At 40.3% G+C, this 20,726-nt stretch overlaps 1 protein-coding gene across 13 annotated transcripts in view; it reads right to left on the bottom strand.

Annotated features, from left to right (window-relative positions):
• The window catches only part of TTC3 (tetratricopeptide repeat domain 3), a 97,093-nt gene that overhangs the window by 19,785 nt on the left and 56,582 nt on the right, over positions 1-20,726 (bottom strand). For all 13 annotated transcript variants that reach the window (XM_084843697.1, XM_084843705.1, XM_084843694.1 and 10 more), the window contains 11 exons: positions 18,282-18,551; positions 17,419-17,465; positions 13,908-13,961; positions 12,487-12,563; positions 10,239-10,394; positions 8,566-9,469; positions 5,395-5,460; positions 4,149-4,298; positions 3,159-3,298; positions 1,108-1,176; positions 323-419 (listed from right to left, as the gene is read on the bottom strand). In XM_084843697.1, coding sequence (XP_084699823.1) covers positions 323-419; positions 1,108-1,176; positions 3,159-3,298; positions 4,149-4,298; positions 5,395-5,460; positions 8,566-9,469; positions 10,239-10,394; positions 12,487-12,563; positions 13,908-13,961; positions 17,419-17,465; positions 18,282-18,551 — 2,030 coding nt within the window. The remainder of the gene's footprint in view (positions 1-322; positions 420-1,107; positions 1,177-3,158; positions 3,299-4,148; positions 4,299-5,394; positions 5,461-8,565; positions 9,470-10,238; positions 10,395-12,486; positions 12,564-13,907; positions 13,962-17,418; positions 17,466-18,281; positions 18,552-20,726) is intronic.

Genomic DNA, 20,726 nt, shown 5'->3' with positions numbered 1-20,726 from the left:
TGTAAAATACAATTTTAAAAGCATGAAATAATCAAAGATAATTTTATACTTTATCAAAATCTTTAAAAGGTAGTTATTTCTAGATACATGGAGGAAACTAGATGGAGGACATGCAAGAGGATCTTGTCCATATGCAGTCTTCTGAGGCTCACAGGGTATTAGCAGACTCCATATAGTATCTCCCTCTTTTAGAACAGTCACTGTATGACATCAAGTATGAAACTTCTGGTCAAGCATAACAAGACGTTGTGAAGGTAATGATCAGTGGGCAGGAATTTATGAGACATTCAAGCAAACAAGGTTCTAGCATAGTATGTCTCACCTCTGCTGCAATGGCTCGCTTAACACACTCCTGGTGGTCATTATGGCTCTTCTTTGTAAGTTCCTCCATTTTTACTTTTTCATTTTCAGACTTATTACTGGGGAGTAAATTCAAAAGTTGTTAACATATGTTTAGACACATTGTTCTTGCATATCTTGCAGGACTGATTTAAACATAATCTTAGCATATAGTTAATTATTAGTATAAGAACATAAGAAGAGACATGCTGGAGCAGGCCAAGGGTCCATCTAGTCCAGCATTGTTCACACAGTGGTCAACCAGCTGTCGACTGGGAACCCACAAGCAGGACACGAGTGCAAGAGCACCCCCTCCTGCCCATGTTCCCCAGCAACTGGCGTACATAAGCTTACTGCCTCTGCTACTGAAGGTAGTACATAGCCATCAGGACTAGTAGCCACTGATAGCCTTCTCCTCCATGAATTTGTCCACCCCCCTTTTAAAGCCATTCAAATTGGTGGCCATCACTACATCTTGAGGTAGTGAATTCCATAGTTTAACTATGCGCTGTGTGCATATATACTAATGGCAACACCTAATGGATGTTTAAGTACAACTAATTGAGCACGCTAGCTTAATTTATAGAGTAACGCCCTCACCTTATAACATCCAACAGGTAAACAGCCTGGCACAGTATCTTCCTGCTATACATGCCTTTCATAGCTTGAATGAATTCTTGAGCATTCAAACAGGTCTATACAGCGATAGTGATGTGAGCACTACTAATGTCTAATTGATGATTACTTAAAAAGCGAATTTAAGCTTACCTGATCTCAAGGAAGTCATCCAAACATTGTTTGTACTGCTTATCCTTCTCATCGATATTTCTCATGTATCTGTTTTATTATACAGACAATATTTAGGAAAAAGAAAGCTAAAGTAAGAAAATACACCTACACAAAACAAGATTGGCTTACTGTATGAACCATTCCTAACCTTCAGCTTTTTGGTAGCGAGCAGCCATTTTCTTTTTCTCCCAAATCTCAACATTTTTTTTAGATGACTAAGTTCTCTGCATGAAGAAGTGTGACATCCGCCACATAAGATAGGAGAAAATGTAATAGACCAGAACGAGGTCACAAACAGAGTAAGATACACAGATATGAAGTTGGATCATAGCTAGGATTTGTTAAGAGATGGTGGGATGCAAAAAGGGGGCCTTGAAGAGGTCCAGACTACAAAATGACTAAAACCAAACCAGTGCTTTAGATGTTGCTTACTATGACCAGGTGACTAGCTTTGCAAATTGCACTGAAACACTCAATTTAATAATTGACTAATTTAGAGAGCAATCCTATGCCCCCCAGACAGCATCGGGGGATGGACGGACACAGGACAGTTCAGTTTCCTGGATCTGAGCTCAAAGCCAGGAAACCACATTCCCCTCCCCCTTGTAGTCAGTGCGGACAGAACCACACCAGCTACCTCCTTTGTTCAGAAAATGGAGCACAGAGACGTGGAAAAAGGGGTGTTCCTGGGGGCTGGGGAGGAGACTGGGCAGCAGCCTTATGACATTTCCTATGGCCGCCTCAAGCTCCTTCCTTCCCCCTCTGACGTGCTGAAATCGCCAGTCTAACAGAAATGCAGGGCAGCGGAAGCACGGAGCCGCCACTGTCCTCCTGCTCTGCACTTGGATACTCAGCAGCCTCCAGGTTTGGAGGCTACTGACTATCTGCATAGGATTCCTCCCTAATCTTGCTATAAAGTGATTCCACAGAAAGTGGAACAGCCTGCAATGGAAGTTAGATAAGAATCGTGGAGGAAAACCAGATAAATAAGCAATCATGGATCAGAAGGAGCAAGAACGAATGTAGCAGGGGAAGTTGAGTGGCATCACTGTCTTCATGAAGTATTCACATAGCCCCATGATGCCATTTTAAATGTATTTTAAATCTTTGTATTGCAGCTAGGTTTTATCTTGGTTTTTACTCTTATTTTATACTGTAGTTTTAAACATTTGAGCCTCGTGTGGCGCAGAGTGGTAGGCAGCAGTACTGCAACCGAAACTCTACCCATGACCTGAGTTCGATCCCAGTGGAAGCCGGGTCCCAGGTAGCTGGCTCAGGTCGACTCAGCCTTCCATCCTTCCGAGGTTGGTAAAATGAGTACCCAGCTTGCTGGGGGAAAGGTAGTCACGACTGGGGAAGGCAATGGCAAACCACCCCGCTACAGTCTGCCATGAAAACACTAGCGCAAGCGGCGTCCCTCTAGGGGGTCAGTAATGACCCTTTCCTTTCCTTTAAAGATTTAAACTTTTATAATGTATACTATGTAATATTCTATGGTTTTAATTGCAAACCGCCCAGAGAGCTTCGGCTATTGGGCGGTATAAAAATGTAATAAATAAATAAATAAGTACAGAACATAATAATCCTATTATCCCCACTGCCTTGTGTCAACTCCCCATTCCCCAAATGGAGGCTAAAGGAATTCACCCCAATAACAGATGAAAAGAAGAGTGGGACCCCACTAAAGTTTAAACACCTTAGCCTGTCTAAGCTGGCTGTATGTGTATTGGAGACTGCCCATCCTTTAGATGCAGCTTGTGGAGTCAAAAGGGACACACAAATGCCAAGCAAGTTTGAATCTCTTTATCAGTGCTAGGCTTTTACAGCAGAAATGAAGAGGACACCAGAGGAACACTACAGAAGCAGCATCTTTATTAAGATGGATGGTTGCCAGTTTAAAGGCAGTAGAAATATTTGAATATTCAGATAGAAGCTGAAACCTGCAAAACTGTGTGGACTTATATATCCTCTCTGTATCCATCCCCTCTCCCACACTCCACAAACCACTTTTATTTTCAGAATAAACTTACATTTCATTGGTTTCTGTTAACTTCCTTACTTTATTCTTTCCTACTTTTAATCCCTCTTGATTTTCTTTTTTTTCCTGTTGCCATCTTTTCATTTCCATTTCTACATCTTGGTGAAACCAATCCAGTTCTCTCTTGGTGAGCTATAAAGCAAAAGTGTTTACCCCCGAAACAGGAAAAAAGTAAGTCCTTTTCTTGAAAGACTAAGATATTCAAGTGCTAGGGCTCAGAGTTACAAAAACAGTAAGAATTGTTTTGAATACATGTTTCTAATTTTTTTCAATAATAATGTAATGATTAAAAATGACTATTTATATCCAAAAGAGAAAAAAAAGATGTTGCTGGAGCTAGGCTTTGCAGCTGACACTAATACAATGATCGTGAATGGCAACAGAGCCCTTTCCAGCATATACAGATTATGACCGCACAACAATAGAAAAAAATCAACATTTTTGATTTTTTTTTCTTCCAAAACTGTCCTTCATGTTGCATTGTAAACAAGCTTTTGAAGCCAGCAATTTCAAGTACAGCTCATTCTATAATGGGGGAAAGTTGTTAGGAAGCAAGTCAAAGGGCACTAATCACACTGGATTATCTGAACTATGTCCATTATGGGGACATACGTCCCAGCGATTTTAGTGGAATGTACTTCCATATTATGCTTTGGATCCAAACTACATGGGTTTGAATCCAAAGAGCGAAAGGAGAAAAGCCACTAGCCCTATTTTGCAAGTGTTGTATTACTACACAGTGCTACAATAAATAGATTATATGATAGTTCTCATGCTTGTGGACAAGATGACACCAGTAGCTCATCACCTGTAGTTATAGCGTCGGTTCTCTCACATAATGCTCTATATGCAAGGGGTTAAACAGCCTTTCTGTGAGCAAAAGGGCACCTTTGGATCCAACTCGAGTTTATATTTGAACTGTATTTAGGACCAGTTTTCCTTCCCTTTATATGCATAATCACTAAAGATGTAAGAATATTACCTTGTTTCCTTCAATAAGAAGTAATAACTCATCTTCTAAAATACTCATTTCTTTGGAACTTCGACTTTTAAGCTGTTCATATTTTTCACTTGCTTCTTTAAGTTGTTCTTGTAGTACCTGGTGCTCTTTTTCCATACGTAACATATCTCCCTGAAAAAGCATATATTACCAAGTGTTTAATGCTACAATGCCTAAGTTACAGACTGTATAAGAAACAGAAACAACTGATTTAGGACTGTTCCTGCTCCTATGATGGACAAAGACCTAAACATGCTCCTGTCTACAAACTTATTTTATTTTTCAAATCAGAGATATCAGAAATTCCTCCAGGGGTTGAGGCTTATAGGCCACGCAGACCCCTGGAGGAATGCCTCAGAAGGAACCCAAGGAGACTCCACAGGCCAAATGCAGGACCTCCATGGGCCGCAGGTTCTGTATCCCTGTACTTAGCGAATGGAAGTACAGCATTGCGCGTAATCTCAGATACTCATGCCTCAGAAGTTGATGCCTAGCCAAACTGGAAAACCAACTAAAATAAACAACGTATCAAGTAAATATGCGTATTGTCAGGGTCCCCCTTACGACCTAGACCCCTTGAACAGCTCCTTAAGGATCTCTTGCCTCCTTAAGAGTCCCACCTTCCTTCTTTTAAACTTCCCCTTCCCAATAACGTGGAGTTTAGGCTGCAGACGTGGGTTGATTGGCACTTCAGACACTTAGGTGTTAACCACAACAGTTTACTGGTGAATTAAAGCAAGCAAATCACAACTACAGATATTTACAGAATAGATTAAAAAGGCATTAATAGAACATAAAGGTTACAAAAACACCAAATTCCTCTACACTAGCTGCACTTAACCAGGCTGCTTTTTCCTGCTCTCTTTTCCTGCTCTCTCTCTGGTCTCTCTCTCACTGGCTCTCCCTTTATATCCCCTCCTTCCCCAAAACCGAAAGTACTGTTTCAGTCCTGAAGAAATGAAATCTAATTCAGGGAAAGGAAACAATCCTTCTCAGGGTTACCCCTTCTCAACCAAAACCCCCTCAGGCCTCTAGGCCTGACTTTTTTCGTTTCCTTGCCTCAACACCTCAAACCTTCACATGTATATTTTAAAGAGATGATACTGCCTGTTTGTAGCTAGGACATTTATAGCAGCAGCATTCTCTGAGTTACTAGAATAGCTCCAACTTTGAGATATGTTTTTGCTCTTTCATTGAGCTAGCTGTAAACATCCACTCATTCACTTACTTGTTGAGATTCATATGGATGAAGAGGCAAAGTATTAACTCCCTCGTCCGTTAGTTCTTGATCTACCTAGAATGCAAAGAGCCAGAAACGATTTGAACAGAGATTAGTAACATTCATCATTCCACGGGCAATGTGTTTTCCAACAGGTCTGAGCTTTATTACAGAATATATTCAGAGCCGTAACACTGACACGACAATGCTCAAAGCTAGCAGGATAAACAAAAGCAACAGTTTGGCATAGCAGAGCTACCACTAGTACCTACTAGAGAGAAGCACCTCTTAAGGAACCTTACTTCTTTCCTAGAAGAAGTAGCTTGGGAGGAGAAGAATCCGAGCCCTATAAAAGGCTTTGTCCTATGGAGTCTGGGAAAATGGGAAGGCCCAGGGACAAGCAAGTGCTCTCTGGCTAGTACCATACATTGTTCTTTTGCTTGGCTGCCACTGCTGCTTAGTAAATATGTACATAGTTGTGTGCATTTTTTCTCTACGGAGGGAGCCTAATAAAGTGGATTTGATTTTGTAACTTCTGTTTGATGTTGAATACACAGGCTCACCACCACAAACTGAAGTAGGAAAAGCAGAGTCAATAAAATGAACAAGAGTTTCATGGTCCCTAAACACGACCAGCTAATTTTGAATAAGAATGAAAATGCTTTCTAACAGATCTGCAAAACAGCCCTGTGAACCATGTGTTGCCATCTGAACCTACCCAGTGTGTGTGTGTGTGTGTGTGTCCCAATCAGCAGAAGTGAGCTGGCTCATGAGCCCTGCCCTGCCCTCCTCCTAGGCCAACAAGAGTCCACAGCAAAGCAAACACACAATGCAACAGACCAATGATCATAATACAGAGGGAGGGAAGGTAGCAAGAACACTGAACCTAACCTTGGCTCAGGTCTGCTTTTGTAGCCCGAGAGCAAACCAGAGAGATGTTTTCCCTCCGATCTGTCCCTGGCCAGCCAAGCACCAAGCTAGCAGGCCAGAGGAAGGGGCTATCAAGCAGCAGAGGCCATGGGAACAGGAAGCTAGGCAGTCACAGCCATGATTTGTGCCTTCCCCACAGCCCTGAGCCAGGCACAAAGCCTCCACTAAAGAGTGGAGCTTACAGAACAAGGTCAGAGAGACTTTTTCTGTTTAGAGCTGCATTTCCTGGAGGACAATTTGCTGGGGCCACATGTCAGCAATGGGCAGAACCGAAGGTGGCGGGGGGGGGGTCACCCGTCTTTCTTTCTGCCACCCCTTTTCTCTCTCTCTTTCTCCTCCCCAGAGGACTGAACTGATGGCTTGCAAAGATCTTTTGAAATTAGGCTGAGGGCCACAGGTGGCTCACCCCTATTATACAGGAACCTGCTGCATTTGGAACTACAGCAGTGTGAGACCAATATAGCCAAATGCAAAATGAGCCATACACAGTCAATTCCAAATTCACTTCTTCACCTTTGAGCCACTTTACATGTTTTTCCTACATAGTCGTGTGTGTGTGTGTGTGTGTGTGTGTGTGTGTGAGAGAGAGAGAGAGAGAGAGAAAGAAAAATGTACACTATCATATGTGATAGTGATGGGAGTACCAGACCACCTTACCTGTCTCCTGAGAAACCTGTACGAGGGTCAAGAAGCAACAGTAAGAACCAGACATGGAACAACCGATTGGTTCAAAATTGGGAAAGGAGTACGACAAGGCTGCATATTGTCACCCTGCTTATTTAACTTATATGCAGAGTACATCATGAGAAATGCCGGGTTGGATGAATCACAGGTCGGAATTAAGATTGCTGGGAGAATTATCAACAACCTCCGATATGCAGACGATACCACCCTAATGGCAGAAAGCGAAGAGGATCTAAAGAGCCTCTTGTTGAGGGTGAAAGAGGAGAGTGCAAAAGCTGGTTTGAAACTCAACATTAAAAAAACGAAGATCATGGCATCTGGCCCCATCACTTCCTGGCATATAGAAGGGGAAGAAATGGAAGCAGTGACAGATTTTACTTTCTTGGGCTCCAAGATCACCGCAGACGGTGACTGTAGCCATGAAATTAAAAGACGCTTGCTCCTTGGGAGGAAAGCTATGGCCAACCTAGACAGCATAGTAAGAAGCAGAGACATCACCTTGCCGACAAAGGTCCGTCTAATCAAAGCTATGGTTTTCCCAGTAGTAATGTATGGCTGTGAGAGCTGGACTATAAGGAAGGCTGAGCGCCGAAGAATTGATGCTTTCGAACTGTGGTGCTGGAGAAGACTCTTACGAGTGCCCTGGACTGCAAGGAGGTCAAATCAGTCCATCCTAAAGGAAATCAACCCTGAGTGCTCATTGGAAGGACAGATAATGAAGCTGAAGCTCCAATATTTTGGCCACCTAATGCGAAGAGAAAACTCCCTGGAAAAGACCCTGATGCTGGGAAAGACTGAAGGCCAAAGGAGAAGGGGACGGCAGAGGATGAGATGGCTAGATCGCATCACGGATGCAATGAATATGAACTTGAGCACGCTCCGGGAGAGAGTGCAGGACAGGAAGGCCTGGCGTGCTATGGTCCATGGGGTCACGAAGAGTCGGACACGACTGAACGACTGAACAACAACAATAACAACAAATCATATGTGAAGATCATGTGCTATTTTGTCAGTTATCACTCAGGAACTTGAGATTAGCAATAGCTTTCCAGTGAGAGTAGATCTGGCAAAGTAGTCATATGTGTGATCTTTATATACAACTGTGTACATGACCTTCCCCATACACCAGTATATTTCTGCGTATGGGAAACATGTAAGGGCCACTTATTTCCAGCCAATGCATTTAGGGTCTGTTAGAAAGACAAGTTAACTCTGAAGTCTAATACATTTTTTAAACAACAACAACAACCCTTTTCAATGAAAGCTAAAAGATAGAACAGAGGTTGTATATTGTTTTCTCGTGTTTTTAGCGGTAGCAGTTTCTTCACATATCGGGATGAACATATCAAACTAGATCTAAGATGTACGAGACATGGCAAACATTCAACTCTTTATCAACCAGTACCACTTCCTACATAGTCCTGACAGAACAAAACTGATAGCCCACACCAATCAAACCCAATGTAGCACTGTACGGTGTGTAATTTATACACAGCACAGAAAAACAAAAGGGGCACTGTCTGCTCCTTGAGGAATTTAGTCTACACAATAACATATTGTTCTCACCTGAACAGCGATCATCCGTGAACGAGGATTGTTTCTTGCTACAGACTTATTCTCAACTTCTATTTTGGTAACAGAACTACACTCAGCTTCATTACTATGATTCTCAACCTGATCAGAATTATTTTCACCGGGGTGAACGTTGGACTTCACTGACATGCACTGAGAGTTCTGGAACATTGGCACTTCATCATTTGCTGCAAGATTACTAGCGCTGTACTTGCTGCCTGATATTGCTCCTGGATCAATATCAAGGTAAGCATTACAATCTGCATATATATATTCAGATTCCTCAGGAATATGTGGCATATGAGTAAGCACTGGGAAAGTTCTCTCATTATCTGACAGAATCTCATTCAGAAATACTGGATGTTTTTCAGGTAAAGTTGAAGGCAAGGATACTGTTGACACACGCAACGATGCTGCTATTGTGTCAGCTGTCTGACTAGAAAAAGAATATGTGGAAGCAAAAGGACTAAAAGGGGATTGGCTGGTAGTCATATATTCTAGAGTATCTCTGGCTACTACTGTATTAGAAGATATTGGCACATAAGGTTCATTAATGTAGGAGATGGGCTTGAATTCCTTAGCAGTTGGGTTTAAACGTGGTTTGTTTTGGGAACTGTTTTCTTGACTTTGTAAGCAGGCTAAGTAATTTTCTTCATTTTTAGTTCTTTCATCAACTCCAATGACATCTGCGTTTTCCTTCAGCATAACTGCATGCTTCATCAAGCCAATAAGATCACCCATCATAACAAAACGTAGAGATTCCAACAGAAAAGATTTCAGACCACCAGCATCCTCCACAATCTTTCGAGTGTCTTCAGGAAAGTTTTCATATTCTCCAACTAACAGTGGGTTATCAATTTCCATAGGGCCATATTCTTCCAAGATTTGAGAAAAATAGCTGTGAAAGTAATCAAAGATAAATCTAATTTCAATGGGAAGCTATGCAATCACTATTAATTTACTACTTCAGTTATCAGTTTACATGAGCATTACATAAAATGACCAATTTTAAGAAATCCAGTAGAAAACGAAATAGGTTATCAAATAAAGAACACATCTATGGACCACAATGTGACCTTCATATCTAATTATATTTTATGGAAGTTGATAAAATAATTTTGTGCTAGACACTATAAGGCTGTGCAGATAAGTCTCTCTACATTTCTACTGAATATGTTGGGGGAATGGGAGCAGGGCCATGCCCCCCAGTCTTGCCTCTGACATTGGAGTGCCTGCTGGCCACCTCACACACATTCATCCCGGAAGCCTCCAGGCCAGGGGCAGGGCTGTAGCAGGGATCCGCAGAGGGAGCTCAAGCCTCTGCGGGCAATTTTGGCCCTTGGGCAAGTGGTTCCCCAACAGTGGCATAAAGCGTATTTTCAATGTCAGGATCATCTGAACCACATGCTATTTTTACTGCTAGCATCTATGTGCCAAACCATCATGCTGCTTTTGAATCCCAAGGGAGATTTAAGGCCGCTTGGCAGCTTTGATAGAAAATGTAAGAAGGAAAACTCCAAAAAAAGCTAGTGGTAGTGGGCACGCAGATGATGCTTATCCAAGGCACAGTGTTACAAGCAAGTAGAACTTTTATTCATCCCAACTCCTCCCTCCCTGTTTTGCTTTACTTTTTTGTTTAATACATAAAGAAGGAAATAGCAACTTACTCATATAAGCTTTCACAAGTTGGGTCTGGGTAATTGTCCAAAATTCTCTGATAATTGCTACTGGAAGAAACATTATTATACAAAGCTTCAAATTGTTCCACTTGTTCATGAAGACTATCTGGGATTCTGAAAGGCTCACGTGGATTCATAAAACTTCTGTCGAGATGTCAAAGAGTAGACATTAAGAAGAACAGGTTCCTTATAATTTGAAAGTACATAATTCGTACCAGACAATAAAATGCTCAACAGTTTGTAGTTCAGTTTATTTGTTTTAACTATTGCCACAACAATGATAATAAAATGCAACACACAATCTACCCATAAGTCAAAAATTAAGATAGAATCAGGACAAAATTAATGAAACTTCACAAAAATGATGAACAACCTCAGCTGTCCAACATACTATCTACAACATGAGCACAGAAGAAGCTTGGATATTATTTTGCAGCTATCAAGGGAAAATCACCAAGTTCGAATAGATAACTATTAAAAGGAAATATTGTAGTTTCTGTCTGTTTGGCAAATGAGATCATCCTACGAGTAATTAGGAATGAAACTTCCATCTTATCTCTTCAGAGATGGAACAGTTAAACATATAAATATTCTCAATATTACCTTCTCCAAAAATGCAATGGTAGAGATTAAAAAGAATTTTTACAACAATGCTTGTCTGGGACTTGCTGAATCCTGAGTGCAGTATTATTATTGTTGTTGTTGTTTTTAATTAATTATATTTTTAATCCACCCACTAACAAATGTTCTCTGGGCCAATAAAGGTTTTCCTACAGTAAAGGCTTTCCCTAAGAGAAAAGTACAGAGAACCAATAAATAGAATTCCCCATAGTTAAACATTATCATGGCACAACATGGAGCCATCTTGGAATTTGGATTCAAAGAGACTTCATCTTTAATAAAGTTGTCATGTCCTCTTGTCATAGTATCTGTTCTTAATTTTTTTGGTAGCATCAGGCTTATATATTTGTCAACCGTCTATTTTCCACCCCCAGAGCTATTAGGGGGAATTTGCAATGGTTTGGTCCAACCAATCTCAGGCAATATACTCAGATATAAATTGTTCTAGGATAAATAATTAAGCAGGTTTAAGTTTATTCTTCAAACAGGCAGACTTCCAGTTTCAGCTATTATAGACCTTAAGACTTTAGTCTGGAAAACAAATCCAGTTTTATGAGACAATGTAAATTCCAAAGCTCCAATCCATAAAGAACGTGTAAAAAATGAAACTTAATCAGACAGTAGGTTTTAAAATGTCCCTTTTTGTTTGGGGGCATTGGATAGGAATACCTTACTTGCTCAGTGTTATAATTCCATGTTTTCTCAGTTACTGGGGGATGGGGAGAATTCCTCAAAACTGCTACTTTAAAGGAATAAACTGTTAAAGAGTGATTGCAAAGCACAGAAGTGCAACATATATGCAATAATAATGGCATTTCTCTGACAATTTAATCTCAACAGCTCTTGCACTAAAACACCCTCTAACTCCTTTTTAGAGGAAGTTCTTGTTTTCAGACCCAAACCAGCTACTCACATGTGGTGACTTGATTCTAACACAAATGAGCAAGTTAAAACATTTTCTAAGGATTCTGTTTTCTGGATCTTGTAGCCAGAAAACCCACCTTGGCTAATTCAAATTAAAGGTAAATGAATCAGTTTTTGGTTTCTGGTGTCTAAGACTTTCGAGAACATACCAGGGAGAATGCAAGTCTTACCTGCCTGTAACATTTTGGAACCTATATGAAAAACTCTAATTTAATTTTACTTAAATACATTGGGTTGTATCCAGTGGTGACTCTCCACTGATGGAAAGTTCTTTGATCCAGCAGAAGCTTCCATCAGCAGAATGGGAAGGGAGGCGTTCTTTGACGATTCCCCTTCCTCTCTGCAGAACCTCCCACACTGTTTTGAATGGTCCCCCAAGCCTCTGGAGCAAATGGGGTGGGGGAAGGCTGCAGGGGGAAAACTGCCCTCCTACCCAAAACTTTGATATAAGCCTCCCCTGGATCACAGAGCTGTCCATTAGCCAGGAGCACCATTGGATATAACCCACTGTTACTATTTTAAGCGGAAGGTTTATCTATCCTGTACTTGATATGCCAATTGCATATTCCAGATATCCTAAAAAAAGTTAGGGGAGTATGCATAGCTCCCCACAATCAAGGGGTCTAAGAGGATTTAAACATCATAAATTTTGGCTAGATTGTGCTGTATGCATTTTCATTCCAGAACTTACAATGTATTTTCTTCTGAAAATATATTGTCTTCCTCTCGAGTTACTGTACCAACTCCACCAGACACAACTAAAATAGCCTAGAACAAGGATAAAAGAAAATGAAACTTGTTACATAATGACAAGTACATAAAAATGTTAAAACCAAGTAATCCACTATTAGAATTTAACATTCTCATTTACATAATTCTTCCTCCCTAGCTCACATTTATTTAGATGCCCTGTAAAACAAGAGTTTGGGCAAAGTGATTATCTGGAAACTAAACCCCTACACACTCACACACACACACCACGAATTAGACAAAATCACTTCTTCAAAACTAGATGTACAGAGAAGAACATTTCTCAGGTCAAAATTACCCTTTTATGAATATTGCCTTTTCAGTTCAACAATATTCTCTTCATGTAATGTATGACATATAAGTATATAACAGAAAGTGTATTTTAACAAACAAAACACCGTATTTGTCTCCTTTTTAAAACACTGGCATTCTTTAGATATAGTGGGTTGGAAACACACACTGTTAGTTGAACTTAGATCCCACTGAAATCAATGGGACAATTTAATTATTTAAGTCTCACTAATTTCTATGGGTATTAAATTCAGCTAACTTAGATTTCACTCCTAAACACACTTATTGGAGAGTAAATCCCTGAGTAAACATATTTAGACTTGCTCTGTTAATTTGGATCCAGCACAGCATTTATCAACATTGCTTATTATTTCTGTATATTATTAACCAAATAATGTATAAATTATGCACATTATGTTCTATTTTAATTTAGGGGAAAGTATTTAGGTCTCTGAAGGAATATTGCCACTTCTCTTACACAAAGGAGGGAATGCTTAAGAACGTAAGAAGACCCATACGTAAGAAGATCCATCTAGTCCAGCATTCTGTTCACACAGTGGCCAACCAGCTAGCTGCCGATGGGAAAGTTACAAGCAGGACATGAGTGCTACAGCACCCTCCCTTCTAAAATGGTGCCCGCTGCAACATTCCTGAAGCATCTAAAAACAAAGTATGCTTTTTCTACTTCTAAAATTACAGTTCTATTCATATGCAAAGTTATGCAGATATTTTTTAAAAATGTACTGGTTAAAAACCATACAATTTATCAGTAAGATTTCTGCCCTACTCTCTCAAAATCCTGAACAGCCAGAAAACTCCCCCGACCACCCCCCACCCTGGGTCTTTCCTCAACATATGATCTAAGCCACAAAATATCTGAAGACTACAAACTGACAAATAAGTAGTATACTGCTTTGGGGAGGAAAAACAAAATCCTTCTTTGATTTTCAAAATGGGATTCAGTAAAGAATGTGATGGAGATAAGAAGTTAGAAACAAGAGCACATGGCATTTTACTAGTTTTGTTTCTGTTGTTATATTCTCACAACATTATCTTTTAAAATAGATATACCTTTGATCCCTTTGCCTTCTTTCGGTTTCTGTTTTTAACTTTGATAGCATTACTCTATAGAAGCAAGAATAAATTAATGTTTAGCACCAATCACTACCATCAACAGTTTGCAGTTCAAAAATATTAAATAAGTGCTTAATTTTACTTGCACTTCCTATTTTCATTCTATACCTTCACTAGCAAAGAAACAGGGTCAACATCCCAATTTCTATTCTTTGTTTCCCTGCAAAGCAAAATGACGCTGATAAACCAATTTCAACAAAAGCCAGCAATAATTTCATGAACAACTACATGTGGAAAGGCAACAGCCAAAGATAAAGATGCTGGTTCCGTATCAGTTCTCTGAGTAAGAGAGCAATCCTATGGCCACTAGACAGTGTCTAGACAGTCACAGGATTTTTTGGTTTCTGGGAACTGAGCTCAGAGCCAAGGCTCCGTGCTCAGTTCCCAGAAACAGAGCTCCTCATCCCTTCCCCTGCTGCCTCATAGGCAGCATGGTTCTTCCCTGTCTCTGTGCTCATAACTGTGTCACAGAGTGGGCAAAAAGGGGGCATTCCCAGGAACGGGGAGGAGACTGTGGAAGTGTCGTTACACTTCCTGTGCACCATGCGTCCCCCCACTCTTCGAGGTCCCCAGCTAGACAGCCAAAATCAACTGTCTAGCCACAAACGCAAGGTGGACAGAGCACGGCAGAGAGGATCCCTTCCTTGCTCCACCCACCCTGCATTGGATAGTTGGCCACCTCCAAGTTCGGAGGCGGCTGCCTATCCCAATAGGACTGCACCCTAAGAAATTAAAATGATTACTCAAGAACGTAAGAGTTCTGCTGGACAAGACCAAATACCTACCTAGTTCAGGATTCTGTTCTTGCAGTTCCCAACTAAAGGGGAACCCACAAGCAGGATATGAGATCCATAACATCCTCCTACTTATGATCTCTTTAACTTCCCCTTCTCTCAACCGATTGTGGTTCAGATTAAAAAAAAAAGTCATGCTGGATCAAACCAAAGGCCTATCTATTCCGGCATTCTGTTCACACACTGACCAACTAACTGCCCACAAGTAGGACCTGAGCGCAATAGCACCCTCCAGCTGGTATGCAAAGGCAAACCGCCTCCAATACTACAGGTAATATATAGCCATCAGGACTAGTAGCCGTCGATAGCCTTCTCATCCATGAATTTGTCTAACCCCCCCTTTAAAGCCATCCAAGGTGGTGGCCATCTTATGGTAGTGAATTCCAATGTTTAATTATCTGCTGCATGAAATAGTACTTCCTTTTGCCTGTCCTGAATCTTCCACCATTCAGTTTCATGAGATGACCCTGAGTTCTAGTATTATGGGGAAGAAGAACCTCTCCTTAACCACTTTCTCCCCGTCAGGCATAATTTTGTACACCTCTGTCATGTCTCCCCCCTTACTCGCCTTTCTTCTAAGTTAAACAGTCCCAAACACTGTAACTTTTCTCACAAGGACGTTGCTCCAGCCCCTTGATCATTTTGGTTGTCCTTTTCCACACCTCTTCCAGCTCTACAATATCTTTTTTGAGATGTAGTATCCAAAACAACACAGTATTCCAACTGTGTTTGCATCATATTTATATAAGGGCAGTAAGACATTGACAGTTTTATTTTTTATTCCCTTTCTAATTATATCCAAATGGAATTTGCCTTTTCTACACCAGTTTAATACCGGGTCAACATTTTCATCAAGCTATCTTGGTCAGTCACTGCCAGTTCTGATCCCCTCACTACATATGTGAAACTGTGATTTTTTTGTCCCAACCAGCATCACTTGCTTGTTTACGCTGAACCACCATTTGCCATTTTAATGCCCATTCCTCCAGTTTGAAGATATCCTTTTGAACCTCTCTAGAATCCCTTTTTGTTTTAACCACCCTAAATAATTTGGTGTCATCAGCAAACTTGGCCACCTCACTCCTCACTGATTATGTTGCTAATAGCTTATCAGCTTTTGGAATTATTCCTATTAAAGTGGCATTGCTTTGCCAATTGGCTCAATACTGAAAGACAATGCAAACAAATTTCGCATACAAATTGCTTTTATAGAAATGTAACATTAGACACACTTAGTGAAAATAGCTACTCAGGAAATTTGCTAAACAAAATGCAATCCATGTTCACATTAGAGAACTGAAATAAGAGGAAGGTATCTGATTCACATAGCCAACAATATGGTGCCAAGGAAAACTGGTAGTTCATTTTCTCATGGAAAAGATTCTGAGATAGTTACACACCATTGCAAAAATACATTTTTAAAAGCTCCCCAAACAGCAGCACACTGTCACTTCTGTCTATCACTTCCCACCCAAATTAAGTGGCCTGGTACAGACTAAACATTTCCCAATCTCTTCACACCATGATTAACCATAGGCCTCCTCCCAAATTCCCCCTTCCTTCTCAGCGTTATCCATAGCCCTATACAGACACTGGCTCCAGGCTTTTACTCTACAAATGGAGGAAGGAGGGGGCCTGTGCCTGTTGGCCCTGCTGCTGACACTGCATGTCTTGCTGCATACATGCGTAAGCTCACTTTTGTGAATGAGAGGGAGTGGGGCTCACATGACATGTGACGTCAGCAGCGTGACTCCATTCCCAGAAGAGACATCTGCATAGAGCTCATGGTGCTGCATGAGCTCCACACTGCTGCCAACACTAACCATAGTTTAAAAATAGGGTTTAAAGTTGGCTTGTATATCCTGGGTAAAGGTAACTGGCTAGCATTACTATTGGTGTAAACATAATTCATTATAATACAACAATACAGTTCATACTACAAAAAGGGAAGGGTATTTATATAAGATAGAGGAAGGACCACAGGGAAGAGGTTATGAGCACGTGGAATACTTCTGATTACTTAACCCCTGTTTTCAAAGAGATAGGCATATAACATATACCAACCATGCTAATATGTGCCATGGCAAATGTCAAGCATTTTGTGAACATTGAGGTTTAAGTCTTTTGATAATGAGAAATGTTAAGAACCTGCTTTTTTATTTATACAGCCATGGCATACTAAGTGTTTATTAGCTTTAAATAATGGAAATGAGAATATTGACACATTGGGTTGTATCCAATGGTGGCTTTGGGCTAGTAGAAAGTGATTCTACTTGTACAAGATGAGGCACTAGATTGCAGCCAACCCCCACTACCTTCTGCTGCCCTCAGTGCCATATCACAGTGTGCCAGAGGGCCCCCAACTCTCAACAGCAGCTTTTCAGGGGATACAGGGGGCTGCAGAGGGTGTACGCCACCTTGGCAAGCCAAAGTAATTGGATGTAACCCAATGCACTCAATCATCAACATTCACATACACTGACATTTACTCTGAAACAAATATATGTCATCAAGGGGCCAATATTTGAAAGTAGTCATATCATAGAAGGACAATTGTCCACTTCTTCCAAACGTATCCTATCAGAAAAAAAACCTATTATAACTTATTCATGGTTCAATTTCAACAAAGAGATCAACAGGAAAAGCAAACTTACTGAAGTAGTTTCAGTTTCCTCCCTCGTTATTACAGTAAAAGGATTATCTGTTTTAAAAATACATTTTAAATACTGTAAGAAAAATACAAGACAAATGGACAGAGATAATTCCAAACTCTTTAACAATAATACCATAATTTTATAGTATAATTTTCAGCATATGCACAACTGTGACAGGATAATAGAGATATTCAATACTCCTTGGTTTGTTGTTGGGTTAACCGCTGGTCCAGATTCGCATGTTATGCTCAGCAGCTTATGAACAAGCCGATCAGAGATCGGAGGTTGTTGATTAAAAGTGCAAGTGGCTGTCGCACTGCAGGCAGCACTTCCTGCTTGTTCCCAGCAGCCCATGGGCTGTTTAAACCATGTGTTGTTGTTACATGCAAACTGGCCCAAAGTGACTTGTAAGCATTATTTGGACACTTATTCAGAGGCCGTCTCTACAGAAGCTTCAGCTGATCCAGGAAGCAGTGTCCTTATCCCCACTCCCAACAAGTAAAGGTATAACTGTACATAGGATTTTGCATATCCTTCCCTATGCAGACTCACCCATATGCATAGAACCAACAGTTCACCCAGTCTGAATCCATGCATCACAGCCCTACCCCAAAAACATCCCATGAGGTCACGTAGGCTCTTAGAGATTGGTGAACATAAAAAGCTGGAACTTCTTTTACAAACACACACACCAGCTGCTCCTTCATCTCCAAGTTTTACACCGAACTCCTGGGAATTTATTTCTGGAGGCTTGATATCAAAATAAACATCAAATGTGTGACGGACAGATATGAACATATATCAGTGAATAGTGATTAAGTTTGAAAGGATAAGCATTCCTTTGCTCATCGTAGTATACTTACCCAGGTTATCAAAATAGTCATCTAAGAATTGATGAAGAAATGGGAAATTCTCTCTGTTCTCTTCTAACAGCCATAGAAAACAACGAATTTCCGCATATGATAGCTCTTCAAAGTAGCTTAGTATTTCAAACATATCTTCAGATGTGCAGGTAAACATCCTGTCTAGTTTAATACCATATTTCTCATTCCAGAGAACTGCTATTAAACTAAGATCAAGCTCTAGAAAGCAAGTTCCATGAACATCAACAAATAATTTTGTAGCTTTTAAACCTGCAAAGTAACAACAATAATAATATTAAATATTATCACCAACTACAGCAGAAAAAAAGTAGATTCACAGAAAGATTGTCTTTTACCAGAAAGGTGGGCATATAAATATTTAACCTGTTTACGTTTCAGGAAATGTTTAGGCATATCCACATTTGCCTGAATAACTTATTTTGGTTAGATTTCTGGCAATGTTATGTAATGTAATGTTATAATCCTAACGCTTTTCAGACCAGTTAAACAGGAGATGCTGAAGAGTTAGGAACTTGGTATCTATAATTGTTAAACTTGCTGTTACTCGCCCAAAGCTGGTGGAGATGGGATCAGGAGCTGATGTTCTATATTGCTACAGTACCTTCACTGGCTTGTATCCAACAGTGCCCTTCCACATGCAGAAGAAATGTTGATCCATTAGAGGCCTCGGCTAATAGAAAGGGGGTGGGGAAGATGCAGTCTTTGCCAATTCTCTTCCCTGCTGCAGCCCACTGAAAATCTGTGCTCCAGTACAATATGGGAAGTAGTTCAAGTGGCTTCAGGAGGCATCAGTGAAAATCACCTTCCCTGTCTCTGGAGGCCTCTGTTGGATCAACAGCCCTTCTACAAATAGAAGAGCACTGTTAGATGCAACCCATTAAAACTTGGTTATACAGGTTATACAGTGACCTGATTTGCACATAATGGTAACCCATCTTTTATTTAACTCATGGTTTGTTGTCCTACCCAGGCTTTGTCTGGCAGCTGGGTGAACAAACCATGGTTTGATTTTTCAATGCCTAGGTCAACTGTTTCCCTCCTCCTTCACCTACTCCCTCCCCGTATCCCAAATGACTTTGAGGTGCTGTATGTAGTACTGGCATGATGGGTGACTGTTACTGTTTTTACTACTCTTGCCCGCTGCCTCTGTAGCCTGGCAAAACAACTCAAGAACAATCCACGGTTGTGAGTTCACACATGACAACCCATGGTTTAAATAACCCAGTGTTCACAACCCAACAACAAACCATGGGTTCTTTTTCTGGGTGGTTTGTCCATGGTTTGTTAGTGTAGCTGGGTTCACAGATCACAACAACTTAGAATTCAAACAACCCATGGGTGAAATAAACCATGGGTTATCGTTGTGCATAAACCAGATCAATAAGTGCAGCCAAATTGTGATCCATATGTGGCTCTTGGAAAAATACAGGTTTCTGCCTGGGCAGATTAAGAAATGGCAGAGATTTAAAAGCAAAATTAATGCTGCTAGAAAGAATTGTGCTATGGTAGTTCTTCTAAGTTACTGTAAGAATTCTGTTATGGAGAAAAAAACAGAAAGCACAGCAATTTGGATAGAAATGTATTTAATGCTGCCCAAATTTTGCTTGCAAAACTTTGGAAACAGCAATAATTACTTACAATGGATTATAAAACTAAGTTAATAAATAAGATTACATTATATAAATGTAGCTCGGAAGGCAAGACTTCCCCAGGAAATTCAGTCTTAGAATAATGGCATCCTTTTGTTATGTACTGCAATAGGCTTAGACCAGAAAAACAATGTTAGAGACATAGTACTTGCTATGGTATAATGACAAGTTTGACACTATGTCTGAACAGCCCCAGTGTGAATATTATTTTAATTTCTTATGATGTTCTATTATTTGATTATAGAGCTTTTAAAACAAAATGTAAATTGTATCCCATCCACTTTTAAAGGCATAAGCCAAGGCAAAGTCTGAAAGTACATAATGCAACAACCTTGCTGAACCTAAGTCAGTCTGGCTCTTGTCAATGCCTGGATTGGAACTGTTATTTACACCATTCCAAGACTGTAGAAAGGCAAGGTATAAATTTAACAAACTTATTATTTGCTCATACTACTGCACAGACTCACTTAAGGACTGGAAGGATCATAGGATATTTCCCATAAGACGATATGGGGAATAGTTGATAAGGGAGGGACAAATAGCTGTTGCAATATGCTGCAACTCTGCAACATGAAGATTTTGGAATGCTGTAGAGTGTAAAGGACTTCTGTGCTGCCCACTGAGGGCATACAGTTCCCAATTTCATATATCTTTGCTTTTGGTATTTAAACCATAACCTTAAGACATAACTATGAATATAGCACAGGGAGATTTGGAGATCAGAATTATTCCCAACTTTTTATTTTTCAGATCAGCAGCAACTACAAGCCACTCT

Source organism: Heloderma suspectum, chromosome 3, assembly GCF_057233095.1.
Source record: "Heloderma suspectum isolate Gila_16-S chromosome 3, 16-S_ref, whole genome shotgun sequence".
Classification (NCBI taxonomy): domain Eukaryota; kingdom Metazoa; phylum Chordata; class Lepidosauria; order Squamata; family Helodermatidae; genus Heloderma; species Heloderma suspectum.
The sequence above is the reverse complement of the archived record's forward strand: the minus strand, read 5'-3'. Positions and strand labels throughout refer to the sequence as shown.